The following is a 22,176-nucleotide window of genomic DNA, read 5'->3' as shown; positions in this document are numbered from 1 at the left end:
ATGCTTGGAGTAAAGACTTTGAACCTCATACATTCTTGTAGTGAAAAAGTGAATTAGTCAATCACTTTATTTGAGAAATTAATTTCTCTAGTTTTGAGTTATTGTGATAACACCAATATTATTAATAAAGTCGAAACTGTTATTATAACAGTAAATTCAGACCAGAGAGAATAAAATAATATTGTGATATTATATTTGACAAGTGGTATCTCTAACATTGAGTAAGGTAGCTTGAAACACGGGAGGCTCAACAAAGAAAATGAAGAGCCAAGGGACAACTGTCCACTTTGGCGATACCAAGAGCATCACCAAGATGAGTGGCAGATCGCCAATTGCCCCTTTCATTGCCTAAATGGGCAGCCATCCTTGATGGGTCACTTTTGTGCCCATTTGTAATAAGACGTAGCCTAGGGTATCAATAGCTAGTCTTTCATTTTCTTAGGTAGATTTTTATGACTTGATATTGTGAGACTCTTGAGAGAGCATGAGAGGTTGGAAAAGCTTGTGTTGACTATTGTTTAGTTGGTTACGAGGGCGTTACAATTCCCTCGAGGTCATTGTAAGAGTTAGGTTCTTGTTAGTAATCAACAACGGAGGTCTTTGGATTTGAAACATCCATTGGTTACCCTTTTCTTTATTTTCATGTATTTATCTATCTCTATCTTCTATCCTTTATTTTCGCATTTCAATTCTATCATTTTCGTTTAGTTTTCATATTTATTTCTCTTCTTGTATTTTGGTTCATATCTTTTATTATCAGAGTCGAGACGAGGATCATTCCAACAATTCTAGTCTTGGGTCTTATTATCACAAAAATAAAGCGAAAACACTTTTGGGTATTTTTGAAAATTTTGAGCTTTGATTTTTATGTCTTGAGTTTCTAATACTTGAATCGTGTTCTCTAGTATTATTTCAGTCTAGTTCCGAAACTAGCTTGTTTGGGTTTGATTTGGAGGATCCACAATTGTTGGAAGTGAAGAACTTGAAAACTCATCAAGTGGGTTTGTAGATCTAGGTGAAGCTAGAAGTGCTTGATTATTGGGGTTTGTTCTCCTTCACATTTGGAGTTCAAATCTGAAATTTTTTGAGCTAAAATGGAGTAGAAATCCATTGGGGATTTTATTTGGGTGTTCTTCATGTTCATGGTGTTCTTTATGACTTGAAGAAAATTGCAAATAGGTTTTAAAAATTAAAGGTTTTGGCTTGGAATTGGAGGCTAAAAGGTATTGGAGATTGTTTCCCATAACAAGGGGAGCCTCGATCTCGAATTTCGTCAAATTTTGAGTTGAAACGTAGAAATCGTTAATTTTGAAGTTCATAGTGTTCTTGCGTGTTCTTCATATTCTTGATGTCTTAAACAAGAAGAAGAATATTCAAAAAGGTGTGTTAGATCCAAAAGGAAAAGAAAAGGAAGGTAGTTGGGTGTTAGGTACGAAAAAGAATATTCCAAAAGAGGAAAAAGACAGAGAAGGAAGTACAGGAGGGACCACAGGGTACAGTTCTTGGAAGCTTCCTCATTTGGACTCTAGTTGAACATTTGGCTTGAGCTACTGCCAAATTTTGCGATACAAAGGGCATAGCCAAATAGTTTGACGATGCACAAAGGTGCAAAGGCATTGCCCAACTTCCATCTAACAAATTGACGATAATTTGTTGCCTAGGCCAACAAACTGTCAATTTATGTGATGCTTGATACACTAAGGCGATGGAAAGCTGCAAGAGCCGAGGCTACTGTCCATTTTGGTGAACCTATGAGCAAATTCGGTTATGGTAGCTCAATTTTGACGATACAACATGATTCCAAAAACTAAGGTCCTATCTTTTTTAGCCAACCCCAGATTCTAATTCCTAGTTTCATTCCTTTGATTCTAATTCATCTTCTTTGATTCTTAAAACTAATTTTCCAATTAATAATTATTGTACTTAGTTGTTGATTAATTCTTGAGTCCTTTTCATCTCTTAGTCATTTTTATGCTTTTCAAGTTTTATTTCATTATTAATCCTTGATTCAAGTCCGTTATCTTGTAATTGAGTCGTCTGCCTTTCTTGAAACAAGAATCCACTTCGTCCAAGAGTAGCAAATCGACACCTTGTGTACCACCATAGTATAAGCAATCTTCAACATTAGCCGACCCAATTGTGAGGCAATCAAAGGTGTGTAAACATAAGTGATTGAGAGATTTTATTTTGCTAATGCTAATGTTGTTTGTTGTCTTTGTTGAGTGTTTTAATTGCTAGGTACAATGTCTTCGGATAAAGAGACACCAAACCACATGGGAGGTGTTACTTTGGAACCCATAATGGAGGTAACTAGGAGCTTATCTCGTGACTTAAGGCACGTCCTGTAGGAACCTTTGAAAGAGGAACTTGACCAAAGTAAAACCTTACTTCATATAAGGTTTGAGATAATAGGGGATATATGTTCCTTAAGTATTAATGTGGAAATAAGTATTAATGTTGTACCTTGCACACTCATTGACCTAATGAAACTTCCCACACAAAGGAACAGCAAGCCTTACAAGGTCCAATGGTATGATGATAGTGGTCTAATAGAGGTGACCAAGCAAGTGGTCATTAGTTTTAAAGTGGACAAGTATCAATATGAAGTGCAATGTGATGTAATGCCCTTAAGAGAATGTTATGTGTTGCTTGGTAGGCCGTGGAAAGACGGTAGGTCGGTCCAATATCGAGACAAGTCCAACAAATACATACTTGTATTTGGAGGATGAAAGCACATTGTTGAGGCCTTGAAACCCGAGCAATTCAGTAGGCACTATGAGATCATGAAAGGGTTCCGAAAAGTATTGCAGCAGGGAGGAGTTGAGAAGACGGAAAAAGGAATAATCCATTGTGCAAGAAAAGAAAGACTTGGCTCCAATAAAAGAGTTGACTAAAGTTGATGAATCAAGGAATTGTTTGAATTGTCAACACCGATCCCTTGATAACTACTAACCATGATACTGGCACTTTACCTAGTATCACCCCTTCTGTTGTGGAGGTTCATGAACAAACACTTCCAAAGGAGAATCCAAGGAGATTTCCTTATGACCATATGCTTGAAGGCCTAACAGGGTTCTTATCTAAGAATTCCAACTTCAAAAAAAGTAATGAGGAATTGACTCAAGGAAGTAGAATTGACAAACTCTCATGTGTTGAGAACTTCCCAAAGAAGCAAATGAGCTCCCATGTTGAACACCAAGGTAAAGATTCTACTTCTAATAAGCTACAAGATAACAATGCTAGCTCTTGCACTTAATTAAACTTGAAAGGTCTTGATGTGGCTAATAGCCAAGTAAGTGTTAATGATGGCTTATCTATTTTTTTAGCATAATGAGTCTTCCCTTTGTGATACTCTTGATAGCACTAAGTTGCATGATGATCATGTTCTTGTGTGAGTTTACAAACGCTAGTTGATCCTATAGATGACCAAATTGACTCTTCTAGTAAGATCTATTTGTGTCCACCTAGTGTTGGCACTTATAGCTTAAATGAGGATCCATTGCCATGTGATAAGAGTATTCACACCCTAGTTGGCCCTTGTTAAAATCAAGGTGAGTCTATGTTGGCTTGTGAATTGCCTACAATTAGTGAAGGTGAGCGCATTGATCGACTTATGTGGTTCGTTGATTCTCTAAGTGAGAAATAGTGTGATGCTATTAATGAACCTCAACTTAGTGATAACGAAGATGGAGTAGATCTTGCGGATAGTCATGTAGGATTCTTGCTTAGAGGTTGATACGAGTCAAACGATCATAGCTTTAGATGACGTCCTTGGAGGCCAACATAAAGACTCAAGCTTTGGTCATCTCGAGGACACAAGAGCATGCAATGAGAGCTCATTTTGGGCACTTAATGGAGCAATGCCGCGTGTGGAAGGTTGCTTGGGAGCTTGTCTTGATGAGACACCCTAGAGATCCGAGTGTTGAAGAATAATTGTGAAGGCTAAAATGACACAAAGGATTACATATGTTGAAGGGTGAAGGGGAGTTTTAAAACACTCCATGTCTGCCCCTTCTTGAAGGGTGTTTTGGTCATTTTATGCCCCTCCTTTACATTCCATAGGCGCCCCACTCATTAAGGGCATCTTGGTCATTTTTTCATCATCTTGTAATAGAAGTAGAACATTTTAGGGTTTATTTCATTAGTTTTTGTTGAATATGGATTATTAAAGAAACATTGTGAGATTTTCTCTCTTGTGAGAGTTCCACCCGAAACTAGGGCAAGAACAAGTGTGGATTCACTTGTGTTGCATTTTGGCTTAGAAACTTGGGTTCTTGAGTGGTGGATTCCCTCTTGGGTTCAAGTAAGAGTGTGGTGTTACTATTGTAAGTCTTAGGGGTTCTAGTGTTTGATACACACTTTAGTTCCTACTTCTTGTAATAGTGTATGTCTCACTATCTATCCTTTCTTTATTGCAAATCCTGTGTGTTTTGTGTGTTTTGTTGTTATCTTATCTCGTGTGTTTGTTTTGCTGTCGTGGCTTGTCTCCATCCTACTCTCGGTTTCTCTTGTTGCTGGGGACTGTTTTAGTGTTTCGTAATCGTATCTGTATCATTTGGTATCAGAGCGAGAATTGATTTCATTCCTACGAGATCAATCTTGGGTTTGTTACTTAAAAAATAAAAAAAAGGTGTAGAAAATCGAAAATCCAAAAAAAAGAACACATTTTGTCCGTTTTGTATCTTGGCTGAAGCTTGGAAAAATCTCAAAAAAAAAATTGTTGTTCTTGTTGTTGTTCCTTGGTCGAAAGTTTGAACCTAGTTCTAGGAGGTTTTTGTCTGTTTTGAATGTTTCTAGTTTTAGGTTCTTCCTCACTGTTTTAGGTTCTTCCTCACTAACACTACTTGAGTCTAGATCTAAATCTTGAGCTTGAATGTCTTTTATTGATGTTGTTGTTGAGGATTGGTGGCTGAAAAACGTGTTGTTGATGTTTGTTGTTGAAGAATTGATCTTGAACATGTATTGTTGATGTTTGGGGGTCCAATGTGAACCTTAGAACTCCAAGATTCAAAGTTGTGTTCTTGGTGCTCTTCACCATCTTCATATCTTGTTGAAGAGAAAGTGGTTGTTTGATCTTAGAAATTGAAGAAAGAGAGTGTGTCTAGTTGTTAGTCTTGAAATACACTACTCCAAGACATCCATAGGGGAAATGGAACAAAAGGGCTTTCAAAAGTCTTGTTTACCAAAAGAGAGGGAGCACTTCCCAAGACTTACAAAAGAGGAAAGAGCCAAAAGGTCTTCGAAAAGGTGTTTTGCCAAAAACATGCAAAGAAGTCGAACTCCTTCTTGAATTTGAAACAGGGCTCCAAGTCTTGTGTTTTCCCCCTTAGCCGATTTCCAGCATTCCAAATTGAAGATTGATCAAATACAACTTTGAGACCACGTCATCACCCTCCAAAAACGACCTAAGCTCAAATTTTAGATTCTTAGTGTTATGGGGTCCCTTAAGAGTATTTTAGTTCGTGGGTTTTAATTGGGGAATGAGGAAAATGACCAAAGTACCCTTAAGTAAAATGCAGCAAACTGCCGCAAGTGACTATGGGTCACTTTACGACTTGTGAGGACACATTACGAGTCGTCACCACGACTCGTCGTCTTGTCAGTAACTCAGGGTACCTTTATTGGTTTGGTCACGAGTCACACCCTTCGACTCCTGACCAGACCTTACGACTTGTGGAGTCTTAGTCGTTACCAAGACAACCACCTTGGGCCATCTCACTGGTTTGGTCACGAGTCCCAAGCTACGACTCGTGACCTCACCTTATGGCTCGTTAGGTACCAATCGTGATCAGGACAGAAACTCAGGGAACCAACATTGATTTGGCTATGGATGACACTATCCGACTCGTATAGAGTTTCCACGACTTGTTACCAAAGTTGTACCCTGGGCAGTGAGCTCAAAACTCAGAAATTTCAGAGGCAAAAATCTGGGGTGTAACATATACAACTATTATTTCCAAAAGGTTATTGACTGTCTTTTAGGAAAGGAGTCAATTCTTTGGGACGAACTAAAATAGCAAAAACGTCATAGCAAAATAAGTAAGTGTTTCCTGGGGATGATATTAATTACCTTGATCTTTGTGTCATTATTTTACTTTTGTCTTCTCATGCATGTCTTCTACTTCTAACCCAGGTGGATTGAATGAAACAAGTCTTTTTGTGTTGGAATGTCAGTTAGAGAAAGTATGGCAGAACTGAAAGGTTGGATCAAGTTATAATCCTTTTTCCTTGAGGTTTAATATGCCTCCACCTCCTAATTTGGTCGCACAGGTTATTTTCTTTTAGAACACAGAGAAGCCCGGTCACTTTTATTAGTGCACAATTTAAACAAGATCCGAGAGCATTCAAAAATATAAATATAACTGTTAGTCTAACATACGATTTTCTGCAGCAGAGGGTCTGGAATGGTGACAGTGAATGTGATAGAAAGATGATGGTTCTTAACTAGAGGCAAATATGAATAGGTTATCTATGCATCTTTTTCCGAATGGGCTCAAATATTCTATTTCTGTTCTTTTGAAACATGTTAAATTCAAACTGTTAGTTTCTTCTGGTAGTTAAGGGACTACTGTAAATACTATAGAATGGAAAATCTAGGTAGAAATTAAATATCTGTATAGTAATTATTAGTTCCTTTAATTTAATCTGAGTTGCCTAGAGTTATATGTGCATTTATTATTTAGTGTAACACACAATAACATGCCAAGCAAATCTTAGCACCTTGACTAACACTTATCAGCCTTCCTTGCAAATATTACAAAATTTCTACACAATTTTGTCTTGAATTTATTTCAGCAACTTGTTTCTGGATGTATAAGTGAACTAGATAAAACGGAATCCCTGCATGTAAAAATCCGTAACATTGATTTCTTTTGTAATCTTGCAGCTTTGCTTTATTAGGCAGTTCAGGACTTCAATCCGTAAGGCGGATTACTTGGCTTTGAGATTGGGCTTTATCACTGTAGGTATTCAGTTTCTTTTGGTATTTCCTTTATATTATTCCACTTAGAATAGTATCTCAACTCCTCTGTTAGTCTTGGAAGGTAAGGGATGAGGTAGAAATGCTCATTCTCGACATGCTTGTGCAGCTGCATTCAAATTGAAAGGTGGCCTATTATGGAAACTTTATGCAAGAGGGCAGGATATTTTGAAAATGCTGTTGATGTTGAGTTATAATATATATCTCAGTAATTTCTGAAGCTCTAAGTTGAATGCTTTGATTCTGTTTGTTACCAAAGTTCAGTATCCTTGTACGATTTTGTTGCTAGGAGGTATTTGTAGAAAAGGGTGCTTTATTTAGTTGGTCATACTTAGTACTCCATCATAAGTAATGCCAGACAGGACACATTTGTAGCAGGTTTATTACTTGCCCAAATTAAGAAGCAGCACTGTTGTTCTTCCCAAAATTCACTATTTATTTTCATTGCCTGACCCTTGCTTCCATAACGTGCAGAATCACAAGCTTCCACTTACTTACAATTTCCATAACTACATGGTTCGTAGCATGGAAGATGAATTTTATGAAATTGTAGGGATCAGGTATATTGTTGTTGGTTTAGAACATTTTAGTTCACAGTAGCTGGGATAGTATTTTGGTTCTATTACAAAAACATGAGGTCCTCCTTTAGTGTCTATTGATGTTTATTATGAATGTTTCGAGGTGCTTTTGCATAAACTTTGGCATAACACGTGCAAAGTTTGGAATATGTTGGGATCATTTTTCTCAGCATCAAATAAAGAGTAGAGGAAAACCCTTCTTTGCATTGTTAATGAGATGTAGTCCTATTACCAATTGGAAATTATTCAATTTTGATCTTAGTTTCTTCTAGAAATTGGTGTCTTGATAGTTGAATATTTGTGCCGACTTATTCCGGGACTTTGCAGCTGGCTACTTTGGGGTTATGCCATCATATGCATCTTCATCAACATTCATGGTAATGAAAATTTTGTAACAAGAAAACGCCATTTTTGGCTTGTTGAAGTTTCGAATGATCGTTCTTGTGTAGCAGGTCTTAATATCTACTTCTGGCTCTCTTTTATTCCTGGCATTGTAAGTCAGCTTACCTTCTTTGGTCCATTATCTGACTGAAATGATCTGTGTATCTGATGTTCAACAATTAATTGTGCCAAAGCTTGTCATGGTGGTTGGAACAAAACTACAGCATGTAGTCTCCTCATTGGCACTTGAAATTGCAGAGCCAAAGGGTCCACTTATTGGAACACAAGTAAAGCCACGCGATGAATTGTTTTGGTTTGGGAAACCGAAGATACTATTACGATTGATACAGTTTATATCATTTCAGGTGAAATTCTCAATAGTTCTGATGCTCAATTCACTGTTCAATATTCATTGCCAGCAAAACAAGTGAAAAGATAAAAAGGATTTGCATGGTTAAATGTCCTAACAGCGATGTTTTTGTGTGCACAGAATGCTTTTGAAATGGCAACCTTTATCTGGTCCTTGGTGAGATTCATCGCCTTTCTTCTTTTCTATAATTGATGGAGCATCTTCTTGTTTAAAGATTATTACTTTTTGTTAGGTAAATACGTAAATAGATTTCTGTTCTTGCTAAAAATGAATTAATGTGGAGTGGATAATCACTATGCAAGGAAGCTGTTCTAAAAAATGGCATCCACATGCTTCTTTATTTAACTCCATTCTTTCAATATCTCACACATCACACATATGTTGCATTAAACTGGCGACACATGTTTCTTATGACAAAGTTCTGCTATGAAAATTGACCTTGGGTGTAACTCAATCATGAAAGTTAGCTCATGAAGTGAGCGCACTCCCAAGAACATATCAACAACAACCCTACCCTCAACCAATAGTGGAAGCTTAACACTTGTCCTCACACCTAGGGCAAGACACCTGGAGCGCAGGGGCTGAACATTGGGTAAATCAAGAACAAGAATGAGTGCCACACTGATACCATATTCAGAAAATAGACATTGAGCTTAATTTAATCCCAAAAGCTAGCGCATGAGGTGAGGATCACCAAGACCATATGAGGAGACAACAATACTTCCATTAAACCAATAGCAGACACTTAACAAGTGCAATACAAGTGACCTTAAATTTGTCATTAGTACTGGATTCTTTTCAGGTGGTTTAGGAATGACAACTCACAGGTCACTTCTCTCTCTATTTGGTGAAAACTTATTTCTTTTTATCTGAGATAATGCATAAGTTCTTTTTTTTTTTAAAAAAAAAATGGGTGTAGCGGAAGTGGAATGGGGGAGGGGATTACAATGTGGGGAATTGAACCCTCACCAACAAGGTGGGAGTTCAGGTAACTAACCAACTAAGCTACTAAGATTCCCAGATAATGTACAAGTTCAGTTTATACTCTCCCCAACATCGTAGGCCTAAATTGAAAGATACCTTTTCTATTGATATTGACTGATTTAAACATGAAAAGAATGTCAGATAACTGATATTTGCACCTTTTGGAGAGTTAGCTACTCATATAGGCTGTTCTCATTCTCAAACTATGTACTTTGCACTGGCTTAGAAGTTCATTTCTCTCCGGACAAAGTTTTGTTCTTTTAGATTAATGGTTCACTTCATATCAGTATTAATCCAATTGTGCAGTGGGGAATGAAGCAACGGTCATGTTTCATGAAGAACCATGCAATGGTTGTCATCAGATTGATTTCAGGGTATGTATTATACGCCTTAACCACCTATCCGATCCCCTTTGAAGTTAAAGTTAGTAGGCCAAATCCATGAATTCAATCCATATTGAGTTGTCCCATAAAACTCTCTCTTAAAATAAAGCACATCTTTGTGCTCTTAAGTACTCCTCTGTACTTCGTGATGAAAGTAATATCATGGAATCAGTTCCACATTTAATATAGTCCAATTTGTGAAGAACTTTACTTTCATATCCACTTCTTGCTTATTCTTGCCTTTTACTTTATTAAGTATCTTCCTATCATTTAGTGCTTCGATAGTACGATATTTTTGGTCATCCTATCTCAATTCCCTTGTTACATCTTCATTGATCATGTCATTCTCCTATAAGATTGAGCCTAGTTATCTGAGCTGTTTGTACATAGAACCGTCTAGTCTCACTTTCCCTTCATGCTTCTTATGGGGGATAAACATGCTATGCTTACTTATCTTAAACGATTGCGAAAGATCCTTTTAAAAGTCTGTGTGTTATAGTATAGTATAAACATTGTACTGGGTCAAGTGACTCCCGTTGTTGCCGAGGTAGCTCCTTCATTGTCTATCAGTCTTTTGGTTAAGGTTGCCTTGCATTGTCTATTTGCTTACAGTCCTCTCTCAACTACATACTTAAACTTCGCATCTTCTATAACTAGAACTTATCCACTAATTCGCTTTCTAGTATGTAACTGCACCCCTCAATTTTCTCTGATCAGGTCTTACGATGAAACCTGTTCACACAAAAATATAATGCATTACTACTGAAAGAATGCTTCAATTTACTTTTATAAGGGGAACATTGGTGAGAACCACATAAATTAGCAGCTAAAAGCCTAAAACATTAAGCAGCAGTGAGGAGATGCTAAAATTCGAGTCCTCCACCCAAGCAGTTAACCACGTCTTCTTGTACAAGTTTTGTCTGTTTTGTCCATTTTCACCTTGTATGTTAAGCCAAAAGCCTCAAGCTTCAGTCCTGTCCATCGTTGCCTAATTTTCAACTTGGACCAAGTCCAATACTTTCAAAATAAGGTAAAAGTGGCCAGGTCATCAATACCAAAAGAGATAATTGGCAAGTATTGCATCAGAATTTGTGTCCATACATTGATGGCTGTTATGGCTTCTGAATAGTTGTTGAACTAAAGTAGGAGCTATTAGACTGTCTTTATAGGTTAAAGCATGGAAGTAAAATTATTAGAGAATCATAAAGTTATATGTTTCCTTGAATATAATATTCTAGCTGATTTCTAGGGATTTTGATATCTACCACCTTAGTTAGCCTTTTCTTTACCTGTATATAAATCATTGTATTCTTTGGATGATAGACATTGAAATTACTCCAATACCTTTGTTGTAACATGGTATCAGACCAAGCTTGTAGCTTCGGCTGAGTTAGTGATAACGGGCAAACTACGAAATGAAGAACAAGCTATGAAAATGAAGAAATAAGGCTAAAAGGATAAGAAGTAATTTGAAAGACAAAAAGGAAATAGATAGATAGATTGACACAAACAATGAAAAGATAAGCAACCTAAGGGTATTCCATACCCTTAGACCTCTAATCCTTTTCACTATAAGCACCAAGCTCTTACGTAGGGAATCAATCTCCCAAGTAACCAAATGTTTCAAAACGATTGTTCAAAGCAAGCTAATCCTAGCTCTCACACTCTCAAGTATACATTTCATCATAATTCAACAAAAAACTAACTAAAATGAAAGAGACCTACTACTATATATAGCCATGGGCTATTATTACAAACATGGGCCCAAAAGTGGCCCATTTTCAAGAAATTGGGCATTCGCCCGCGCAGATGGGGCACTAGATCATCAAATTGGGCATCTGCTTGCGCGGGTGAGGGTTTAGGCCATTCTAGAATTCTTCCAACCCCCTCTTGACTTTCCAACAACTCCTCCCCGGACCTCGATCCTTCTTGAATGCATTGGGCAACACACAACACTCGTTAAATGGTATCAAGATGGGTTCAAACACATCTAGCTTCATCAATAATCCTTAGTGTTTTCTCGTGCTTGCCTTTTTGTAACAGGTCTTGAGGTGATTTGACTTATATCATCCTCCCTTTCTTGAAAAGGATTCGACCTCGAATCCAAACCTTACAAAACCACAGGGAAAACAAGCAACCAAAATATCTTCAAGGAAGAGGGTTAGCGATAGCAAAATCAATCCAATGACCATGCCAAGGTTGCACACACTTAACATGTATCCAAGGGTCTTTTGTGTTCGAAACAATTTCAAAACTAGCATGGAAATCATCATAAGCAAAAAGGTAGTAGAGAAAAGAGTCGAGCATAAAAGTCCCATCCAAGGTGTTCCTATCTACAAGAATGTCGTTAAGCTCAAAAGATTCACCAAACAATGCACCTCAAGGAAAGAGTCAAAGCATTTGAGCTCACTATACTCTTCCTTTCAAAGAAATTCATGCTCACATAAGATGTTGATTCAACATGATCATGAACAACATCATATGCAAAAAGGTAATGAATAAAGGTATCTCATAATGGAATTCATCCAAGATGTTTTCAAGACAAGACTCACTCTCCGACCTACAAGTAATAAAAGCTCGGTCAAGAATGGAAACACACAATGGTGAATCTCTTGGATCCTTTCATTACTCCCCTTCTTTAAAGAACATTCATCTTTGTTGGAGATCTTTCCTTTATGCAACTTTGGTTCCTCAAGTGGATTAGAATTCCTCAAGAAAGAATCTTCTTCATCACAAGGAATAGTACCAACAATTTCAACCAAACCTTGATTGTCCTCTTGACCAAGCACCAATTGGGGCGTATGAAAACCACCGCATTTCAAATGATCATCGAGGTCAAATGGAAGAACTATCCATGAACATGGGTCAATGCAATACCCATTTTCCCCAAAGGTGCCATGATCACCAAAAGTCATACTCTCTATACAACCATAAGCAATATCATAAGCAAATAGAGAGTAGAGAAAGGTGTCACACAAGTTAACTTCAACTGAGGTGTCCTCGAGTGCATGCTCAGTGCTATGTATGAGAACATTATCAAAAGTATGCTCAAGAATAGGGACACTCGAAGAAGTAGAAATAATTGGGACATAAAGAACACCTTTCAATTTTTCACACTCCTTCCCGATAAGAGGACTCTCATATTTCAAGAAAAAATTCCCATCTTCAGGAGGAATGTGGTCATACCATAGTGGGTTGTTGTATAGATTATAGCCCTCAAGAAAGTCTACATCGTCAACATGATCCTTACTACTAGGTTCTTCACTAGGAGTGTTTTCAACATCTTCAAACAAAACATTGTGCTTAAAGAGAGAAGGATCAATCTAAGTAGGAGAACTGAAACATGTAAGTTCACTGTCAAAAAGACAATTATCATTCCTTAAGACATTTTCATCCACATAATATCCATGAGCAAAACTAGTAATAGGATCTTCATCACATGACATAATGAATTATTTCTAGTCATGATCAACTCAATCAACATCATCACTAACTTGAAACTCATCAAGCAAACCACAAACATGCTCAAGTAGCGGATTAGTTTCACAAGTTGATCAGTACATGTCCCCTTAGTCATATCATCACCAAATAAGGGGTTTTCCTCAAGATCACATTCCACATCAAAGCTCTCATGATAAGAACAAGTAATGGATTCAACATCTAAGGAATTACCACCCTTAAGTAAGAATCCTACATGACTATCCGTAAGATCAACTTCATTTTTGTCATCTAAGTTGAGGTTCATTAAGAACATCACACAATTCCTCACTTAAGGGATTAACGATCCACATAAGTTGATCAATGCGCACAGCTTCACTAGTTGTGGGCAATTCACATGCCAATATAAACTCACCTTGATTTTCACAATAGTTAACTACTGTGTGAATACTTTGTATCACATGGCGATGGAACCTTATTCAAGCTATAATTCAACATTTGATGGACACAAATTGATCTTAATACAAGAGTCAGTTTTGTCATCTATATGATCAACTAGTGTTTGTAAACTCACAACAAGAACATGGTCATCATACAACCTAAAACTATCAAAAGTATCACAAAGGGAAGACACATGGGGCTCTACATTGGACAAGCCACCATTTACACTTACTTGGCAACTAGCCACATCATGACATTTCAAGCTCAAATAAGTGCAAGAGTTAGCATTGTTACCTAGTAGCTCATAAAGTAATGGTCTTCACCTTGGGTTTCAACATGGGAGAACATGTGCTGCTTTGAGAAGTTATCCACAAATCAGAGAGTGTGTCAATTCTACTCCCTTGAGTCATCTCCTCATCACTCTTCCTGAAGTTGGAATGCTTAGCTAAGAATTCAGTTGGGCCTTTAAGCATATGTTCGTAAGGACGTTGTTTATGAACCTGCACAAAAGAAGTATTGGCATTAGGCAAAATGCTAGTACCATGGTTAGCATGTATCAAAGGTTTAGGATTGACAAGTTCCACAACTAGGTGTTCCTTGTCCTCCTCCTCTAACTCATTCCTTGACTCAAAATTCTTACAGAACTCCCCTTCTTGAACCATGTGCTTCTCCACTTTCTCAGTTTCCGCTCTCTTAAGTGCTCCTCTGAGATCTCACATGATTACTTGATAGGGTGTCAAAGCCATTGTTAGAATATGAGTAGGAATAGGAATAACATATAAAATCCTACTTGGAAAAGGATTGTAATGTAGTGTCCTATTAGGAAAAGGATTGGAATGTTTTGTCTATAAATATGGCCTCAATATAATAATGTAGTTACTGTGAGAAATAATGGAGAAAAATATTATTGAATTATTGTCTCTAAATTTTACATTGAGACCCTATTTATAGACATTACATTCCAATCTTATTCTTAATAGGACACTACATTACAATCCCTTTCCAAGTAGAATTCAATCTATTATTCCTATTCATATTCTAACACTCCCCCTCAAGCTGGTGCATACAAGTCATATGTACCAAGCTTGTCATAAATGTAATTAATACGAGGACTGGTGAGGGACTTGGTGAAGATATCTGCAAGTTGATCACTTGACTTCACAAATTTTGTACAATATCTCCCGAGAGTATCTTTTCTCTGACAAAGTGACAATCAATTTCTATGTGCTTGGTCCTCTCATGGAACACTGGATTAGATGCAATATGAAGGGCTGCTTGATTATCACATACAAGTTCCATCTTACCAGTTTCTCTAAATTTTAATTCTCTCAGCAATTGCTTGATCCAAACTAGCTCGCAAGTTGCTGCAGCCATTGCTCGATCCTTTGCTTCGGAACTAGATCGAGCAACCACACTCTGTTTCTTACTCTTCCAGGATGTCAAATTACCTCCTACTAAAACATAATATCCAAATGTAGAATGTCTATCAGAGGGTGATCCTGCCTAATCAGCATCTCTATATCCAATGATATGCTCATGGCCTCGATCTTCGAAGAGTAGTCCTTTACCTGGAGATGACTTTATATATCGCAAAATCCGAACAACTGCATCCCAATGACTATCATAGGGGAAAGTCATAAACTGACTTACAACACTCACAGTGATCCTATACCTTCCAAGATCACTGAGTGGCTCCCTCTGTCCTAGCAGAAGTTTAGCATTTGGATCTATAGAAATATCAATAGGTTGACATCCCATCATTCCTGTTTCCTCAAGAATGTCTAAAGCATACTCGCGTTGAGAAATAACAATACCTGAGCTGGAATGAGCAACCTCAATCCCTAGAAAGTATTTCAATCTGCCAAGGTCTTTAGTCTGAAAATGCTGAAAGAGATGTTGCTTCAAGTTAGTGGTACCATCTTGATCATTGCCGGTGATAACAATATCGTCAACATAAACCACCAAATAAATACACAGATTTGGTTCAGAATGACAATAAAACACTGAATGATCAGCTCCACTACGAATCATGCCAAACTCCTGCATAACTGTGCTAAACTTTCTGAACCAGGCTCGAGGGGATTGTTTCAAACCATAGAGTGACTTGCGCAATCGACATACAAGGCCGCTAGACTCCCCTGAGCAACAAAACCAGGTGGTTGCTCTATATAAACTTCTTCCTCAAGATCACCATGCAGAAAAGCATTTTTAATGTCCAACTGATAAAGAGGCCGATGACAAACGGCATCCATAGAGAGAAAAAGATGGATTGATGCTATTTTAGCCACGGAGAGAAAGTGTCGCTATAATCAAGCCCAAATATCTGTATATATCCTTTGGCAACAAGGCGAGCCTTCAGCCGATCAACCTGACCATCTGGACCAACTTTGATTGTATAAACCCAACGACAACCAACAGTAGATTTACCTGCAGGAAGGGAAACAAGCTCCCAAGTACCACTCATATGTAAAGCAGGCATTTTTTCAATCATAGCCTGTTTGCATGCTGAATGGGAAAATGCTTCACCTGTAGTCTTAGGAATGGAAATAGAGGACAAAAATGATACAAAAGCATATGGGGTGATGACAAACGATGATAACTCAAGAAAGTATAATGTGGGTTATCATTACGAGTGGATGTTATACCTTTTTGGAGTGCAACTGATTGATTAGGAAGAGGCAGGTCCGCAGTAGGGGAAGTGTCAGGCGCAGGGCATGAATCATCTGGGACTAATACTGGAAGTGGGCGTCGGTGATAAGTCAAAAGTGGTGGCACTGAGGCTGGAGATAGAGAAGTAACCGTAGATTCCTCAAAGATTGGTATGGGTAAGACTTGAGGTATGGGTAAAACCTCAGAGATATTAAGATGTATAGTAAGGTTAAGATTCAAATAATGTGACATCAACGGACATAAGGTAGTGACTCAGATCAGGTGAATAGCATCGATACCCTTTTTGAACTCGAGAGTTACCAAGGAAGACACATTTGAGAGCACGAGGGGCTAATTTATCTTTTCCTGGGGCTAAGTTATGAACAAAACATGTGCTCCCAAAATCACGAGGGGGGGATAGAGTAGAGATGTGACTGAGGAAATAGTATGGAATGAGGAACCTTATTCTGGATCGAAGATGATGTCATTCCGTTAATGAGATAACAAGATGTGAGGACCGAATAACCCCAAAACCGCAGTGGAACATGGGATTCAATGAGAAGAGTGCGAACAATCTCAATGAGATGCCTATTTTTTCTTTTTGCTATACCATTCTGCTGAGGGGTGTATGGACATGATGTTTGGTGAATGATTCCTTGATGAGTGATAAACTCCTGAAACTGGGAGGATAAGTATTCTAAGGAATTATCACTACGAAAAGCATGAATAGAAACACCAAATTGATTTTGTATTTCAGCACAAAAACTTTTGAATATAGAGAATAACTCGGAACGATCTTTCATTAAGTAAACCTAAGTACATCTTGAAAAATCATTGATGAAAGTAACGAAGTAACGAAATCCTAACGGTGAACTGACTCTACTAGGACCCCAAATATCGGAATGAACTAATGAGAAAATAGACTCTGAGCGACTCTCAATACTACGTGAAAATGTCACATGGGTGTGTTTCCTAAGTTGACACGACTCGCAATCTAATGTGGATAGACTAGACAAACTAGGCACCTTCTTTTGTAGCTTGGATAGACTAGGATGTCCCAAATGTTTGTGAATAAGGTTGGGAGGATCTGTAGCGGAGCATGCTGTGAAGGAATTTGAAGCGGTAAGATGGTAAAAGCCTTGTGATTCATGTCCTATGCCAATTGTCTGTCCCGTTTTGCGGTCCTGCATTAGAAAAGAATCATCAAAAAAGGTTATACTACAATCAAGGGCACGTGTCAAACGACTAACAGATGCAAGATTAAAAGGACAACCAGGGACATAAAGAACAGAGTCTAGAGTGACAGAATATAGGTGTTTGGCTTGTCCAACTCCTTTTGGCTCTGTTCGAATTCCATTAGTTAAAGTAATAGTTGGAAGAGATTGTGAATAAACAATATCTGTAGCGGAGCATGCTGTGAAGGAATTTGAAGCGGTAAGATGGTAAAAGCCTTGTGATTCATGTCCTATGCCAATTGTCTGTCCCGTTTTGCGGTCCTGCATTAGAAAAGAATCATCAAAAAAGGTTATACTACAATCAAGGGCACGTTGCAAACGACTAACAGATACAAGATTAAAAGGACAACCAGGGACATAAAGAACGGAGTCTAGAGTGACAGAATATAGGGGTTTGGCTTGTCCAACTCCTTTTGGCTCTGTTCGAATTCCATTAGTTAAAGTAATAGTTGGAAGAGATTGTGAATAAACAATATCAGACAAAAGTGATTTATCACCGGAAATATGATCAGAAGCACCTGAGTCCACAACCCATGATCCAAAGGTAGGAGATAATGCAGTAGAGGCTATTGGTAGAAATATATGATTACTTGCTTAATACTGAAGATACTCATTATATTCTTTATCAGATAAATACACCCGTTGATCACCTATGGTGTTAGATTGAGCAATATGAGCATTTTTAGTTGGTCACCATGCAAAGAATAGCATATTCCACGAGTATGTCCAAGCCTATTATAATAACTACACTTAGGTCTAGAATAACATACGCCACGAGTATGTCCAAGCCTTTTACAATAACTACACCTAGGACGAGATCTTCCAAATCGACCATCCCCTCGTCGATTCTTCATGGACTGTGACGTTTGATTTTCTGATCTTCTCATTAAGGGGTCAGATTTAATCATAGGCCTTGAACTTTCAATTTCCATATTTTTGGAGCCAAAATAAAATATCATGCCCAAAAGATATCTTGGGAATTTGACTTGAAAATCCCAAGAACCAAATCTGAATTTTTGAAAAAAAAAATCCTCGAAAAAAAAAACTGATGTTGTTGGAATTAGGGTTTCGGTGGTCGAAATCTCAAAATAATTGTCGGAATCTAGAAAGGAGCAAGTGGTTGGAGTCAGAATAGACCGGCGACTCCAACAGAAAAAGAAACAACTCAAAAATTATCCGGAGATGGGCTCACGAGCCGGCGCGTGACGCAGATCTCGCCGGAATTTCTGGATTCCGGCTGGCGCGTGGCGGCGCGTAGAGGGTAATTTTCCGGCGGTTTTCGTCGGGTTTTTGTCGCCTGATCTTTCCAATCCTTTTGGTGGTGTTTTATTTTTCACACAACCCACAAAATAAAAATTGACCCAAATCAGTCACCGGAATTGACGCACAGTGACTGAGTTATCTTTTCTGATATTCTGATACCATGTGAGAAATAATAGAGAAAAATATTATTGAATTATTGTCTCTAAATTATTACATTGAGACCCTATTATAGACATTACATTCCAATCCTATTCCTAATAAGACACTACATTACAATCCCTTTTCAAGTAGAATTCAATCTATTATTCCTATTCATATTCTACAGTTACAACAATTCATTAATATTTTTCTCTTATATTTCTCACATGGTATCAGAGCTTCCACGATCTTGGTAAAGAATCAAAGAGTTTCCGCTACCTGAGGGCGGCTATAATCCATATATGCCGCCCGTCTGGCCAATGATTATGTTAGCAAAAGTTGGGTCACTGGCTCACTGTGTATCTTTCTAGTGACTATTTTCTCGTATCTTTGCATAGCACCATACATCTGTCCGGTGACTACTTTTTCATATCTATTTTTCTTAGCACCGTACTTTTTTTCGGTGACTATTTTCTCATATCTGATTTGCGTAGCACCGTGCATTTTTTCGGACTACTGTCTCATATCTGAGTTGCATAGAATCATGCATTTTCTGGTGACTCAGATTTAATTTACATAGTCTCGTATGTCTTTCCGGTGACTCCTCATATCCTTTTCAGTAGGGTCGTGCCATCATTCCGACCCTGCCCATATAATTTCTCTTTTTCAGTAGGATCGTGCCGCCATTCCGACCCTACTCATATAATTTCTATTTCTCAATAGGGTCGTGCCGTTATTCCGACCCTATACATATTTCTCTTTTTCAGTAGGGTCGTGTCATCATTCCGACCCTACCCGTATACCCTTTTTTCCTCGGATTGTAGTCACTTTTCAGCCATCAAATCTAATAATCCGACGTGTGAGCATGTTTCGGCTAAGTTTCCGGTGACTTTCACGTTCAAGATCTACTCGTCTCTTGATTTCGAGATGACCCGTATATTTTATACCAGTTTTTGACAATTTTCCAGCGACACATCTACTTTACGACAATATTTACTACTTTTCGGATCACTTTTTCAGTTTGTTCCGTTTCAATTGAGGTCTCCTAGACGTTCAAAGTAGTCCTTATCAGTTTTCTTGCAGATATCTTCACCAAGTCCCTCACTGATTCTCATATTAGTTACTTCCATGACAAGCTTGGTACATATGTCTTCTATGCACCAGCTTGAGGGGAGTGTTAGAATATGAGTAGGAATAGGAATAACATACACAATCCTACTTGGAAAAGAATTGTAATGTAGTGTCCTATTAGGTAAAGGATTGGAATGTATTGTCTATAAATAGGGCCTCAATGTGTAGTTACAACAATTCAATAATATTTTTCTCTTATATTTCTCACAGCCATATTGGCTATCCTCCCGCTCATATTCGACAAACATCCTTGGAGTGTGGTCATTTGACCTTCTATTGATTCCATTCTACGATCCAAGGATTCGATTGCCGTCAAGATCTCATTAGGGGTGTTGTCATCCAAATCTTGTGGTGTTTCACCATCTGGAGCCATGGTACCTATTAAGAAGAGACACTAAACACAAGCAACAAACAAGTTAACATTAAGAAATCAACGTCACCATCTCTAAACACCTTGGTTTGTCTCACATTTCTACTCAAATGGAAGACATGGTGTCAATTACTACTTGTGTTTGGAATGGATTCTTGTTTGAAGAAGAATAGGTGACTCAAACAAACAAACACAAAATTGAATCAAGAAATAACAATGAAACAAAATGAGAAGAGCACAAAAGAAATGGGACGAAGAAACAACAGACTCTAAGACAAATTAATCAACTAAGTAGATCAAATTCTCGTTGTTAATTAGTTTAGGAATCAAAAATCAAAACTAAGAAGTTGGAACTTGAGCAAATTTGGCTTTGGAGTAGTTGAAATGCATTTTCTGAGATGTGGGCGCAGGTGGGGCACATGCCCTCGCAGATGACTTCGCAGGTCAAGAATCAGTGTTGCTGGAAAGTCACTTACGTGGATGACCTGCGTGGGCAGGTGCAGGCACAAATGCCCCTTGGCAGTGTAGCTGAAACTTTCGAGACTTGGCTTTCTGTGGGCCCTCTTGCTCTCTCTTTCCAAGAATAATCCCTTCATTTTGGATATTCCTTGGGACCAACACCTTTTCTTGTTTCTTTTATTCCATTTTTTGATCTAATAACAACTTTTTGACGAATCTTCCTCTTGAAGAAATGAACTTCAAGAACACCAAGAACTCAAAATTTCCGAACTAACTCTTTTTTGCTTGGAATGGCACGCAACTTCTGATCTAGGTTCTCTTTGACGTGGAGAACACTTTCCTACACTTTTTAACACTCAAATCCACACCAAAATTTTCAAATATTCAAGTCGACTTGCAATTTTTTTCAAAGTCTAAACCCAAAAATAGTGGATTTTTCCAAGAACTCTCCAAGTAACACCCAATCTCAAATCTAGGGTCCTTTTGGTTTGGGGAACACTTCCCAATAATTTTATCCTTCAATTCCAACCCAAAAATCGATAGATCTAAGAACCCTCTTTCAAATTTCTTCAAGCTCAATCTCAACAATTGGGTTTTCTTCAAACCTTCTCAAAACACACCCAAAACTCAAGATTTCGACTCTAATAACACTAGGAAAAACAAATCTAGTGTTGAAACTACAAGAATGACTCAAACACAAAATATTTTTGGGGTTTTGCTCAAAAGCGAAAATTTCAGATTTTTATTTTGACTTTTCTTCAATATCACGGCCCAAGATTTAGAATCGTAAGAACAAATCTAAACCAAGCTTTGATACCAAATGATAATGGGCAAACTATGAAATAAGAACAAGCTTCGAAAATGAAGAAATGAGGCTAAAAAGATAACAAGTAATTTGAAAGACAAAAAGGAAATCAATAGATAGATTGACACAAACAATGAAAAGATAAGCAACCTAAGGGTATATCAAACCCTTAGACCTCTAATCGTATTCACTATAAGCACCAAGATCTTACATAGACCACTAGGAATCAATCTCCCAAGTAACCAAACGTTTCAAAACGATTGTTCAAAGCAAGCTAATCCTAGCTCTCACACTCTCAAGTGTACAGTTCATCATAATTCAACAAAAAACTAACTAAAATGAAAGAGGCCTGCTATTATTTATAGCCATGGGCTATTAATACAAATATTGGGTCAAAAGTGACCCATTTTCAAGAAATTGGGCATCCGTCCATGCAGATGGGGCACTGCTAGCGCATGTCAGGGCGCAGGTAGCTCTAATATATCAAATTGGGTATCTGCTGGTGCAGGTGAGGGCGCCGGCCATTCCATAATGCCTCCAATCTCCTCTTACTCTCCAACGACCCTTCCAAT

At 37.9% G+C, this 22,176-nt stretch overlaps 1 protein-coding gene and 1 long non-coding RNA gene across 7 annotated transcripts in view; one reads left to right on the top strand and one right to left on the bottom strand.

The window, feature by feature from the left end:
• LOC107845695 (MLO-like protein 4) overlaps positions 1-22,176 on the top strand; it is a 39,509-nt gene that overhangs the window by 4,473 nt on the left and 12,860 nt on the right. For 3 of the 6 annotated variants that reach the window (XM_047398123.1, XM_016690146.2, XM_016690150.2), the window contains 6 exons: positions 6,887-6,961; positions 7,454-7,539; positions 7,885-8,050; positions 8,133-8,303; positions 8,429-8,464; positions 9,599-9,666. In XM_047398123.1, the coding sequence (XP_047254079.1) occupies positions 6,887-6,961; positions 7,454-7,539; positions 7,885-8,050; positions 8,133-8,303; positions 8,429-8,464; positions 9,599-9,666 (602 nt within the window). The remainder of the gene's footprint in view (positions 1-6,886; positions 6,962-7,453; positions 7,540-7,884; positions 8,051-8,132; positions 8,304-8,428; positions 8,465-9,598; positions 9,667-22,176) is intronic. The other 3 variants (XR_007045845.1, XM_016690149.2, XM_016690147.2) reach the window with 2 other exon arrangements.
• Positions 11,363-22,082, bottom strand: LOC124888019. Its single transcript, XR_007045846.1, has 3 exons — positions 22,051-22,082; positions 21,822-21,823; positions 11,363-11,492 (listed from the first exon to the last, which is right to left on the bottom strand). It is a non-coding gene; the product is annotated as an uncharacterized LOC124888019 (long non-coding RNA).

This window comes from Capsicum annuum, chromosome 10, assembly GCF_002878395.1.
Source record: "Capsicum annuum cultivar UCD-10X-F1 chromosome 10, UCD10Xv1.1, whole genome shotgun sequence".
Taxonomy (NCBI): Eukaryota; Viridiplantae; Streptophyta; class Magnoliopsida; order Solanales; family Solanaceae; genus Capsicum; species Capsicum annuum.
This window is presented reverse-complemented; position numbering and strand designations above follow the sequence as displayed.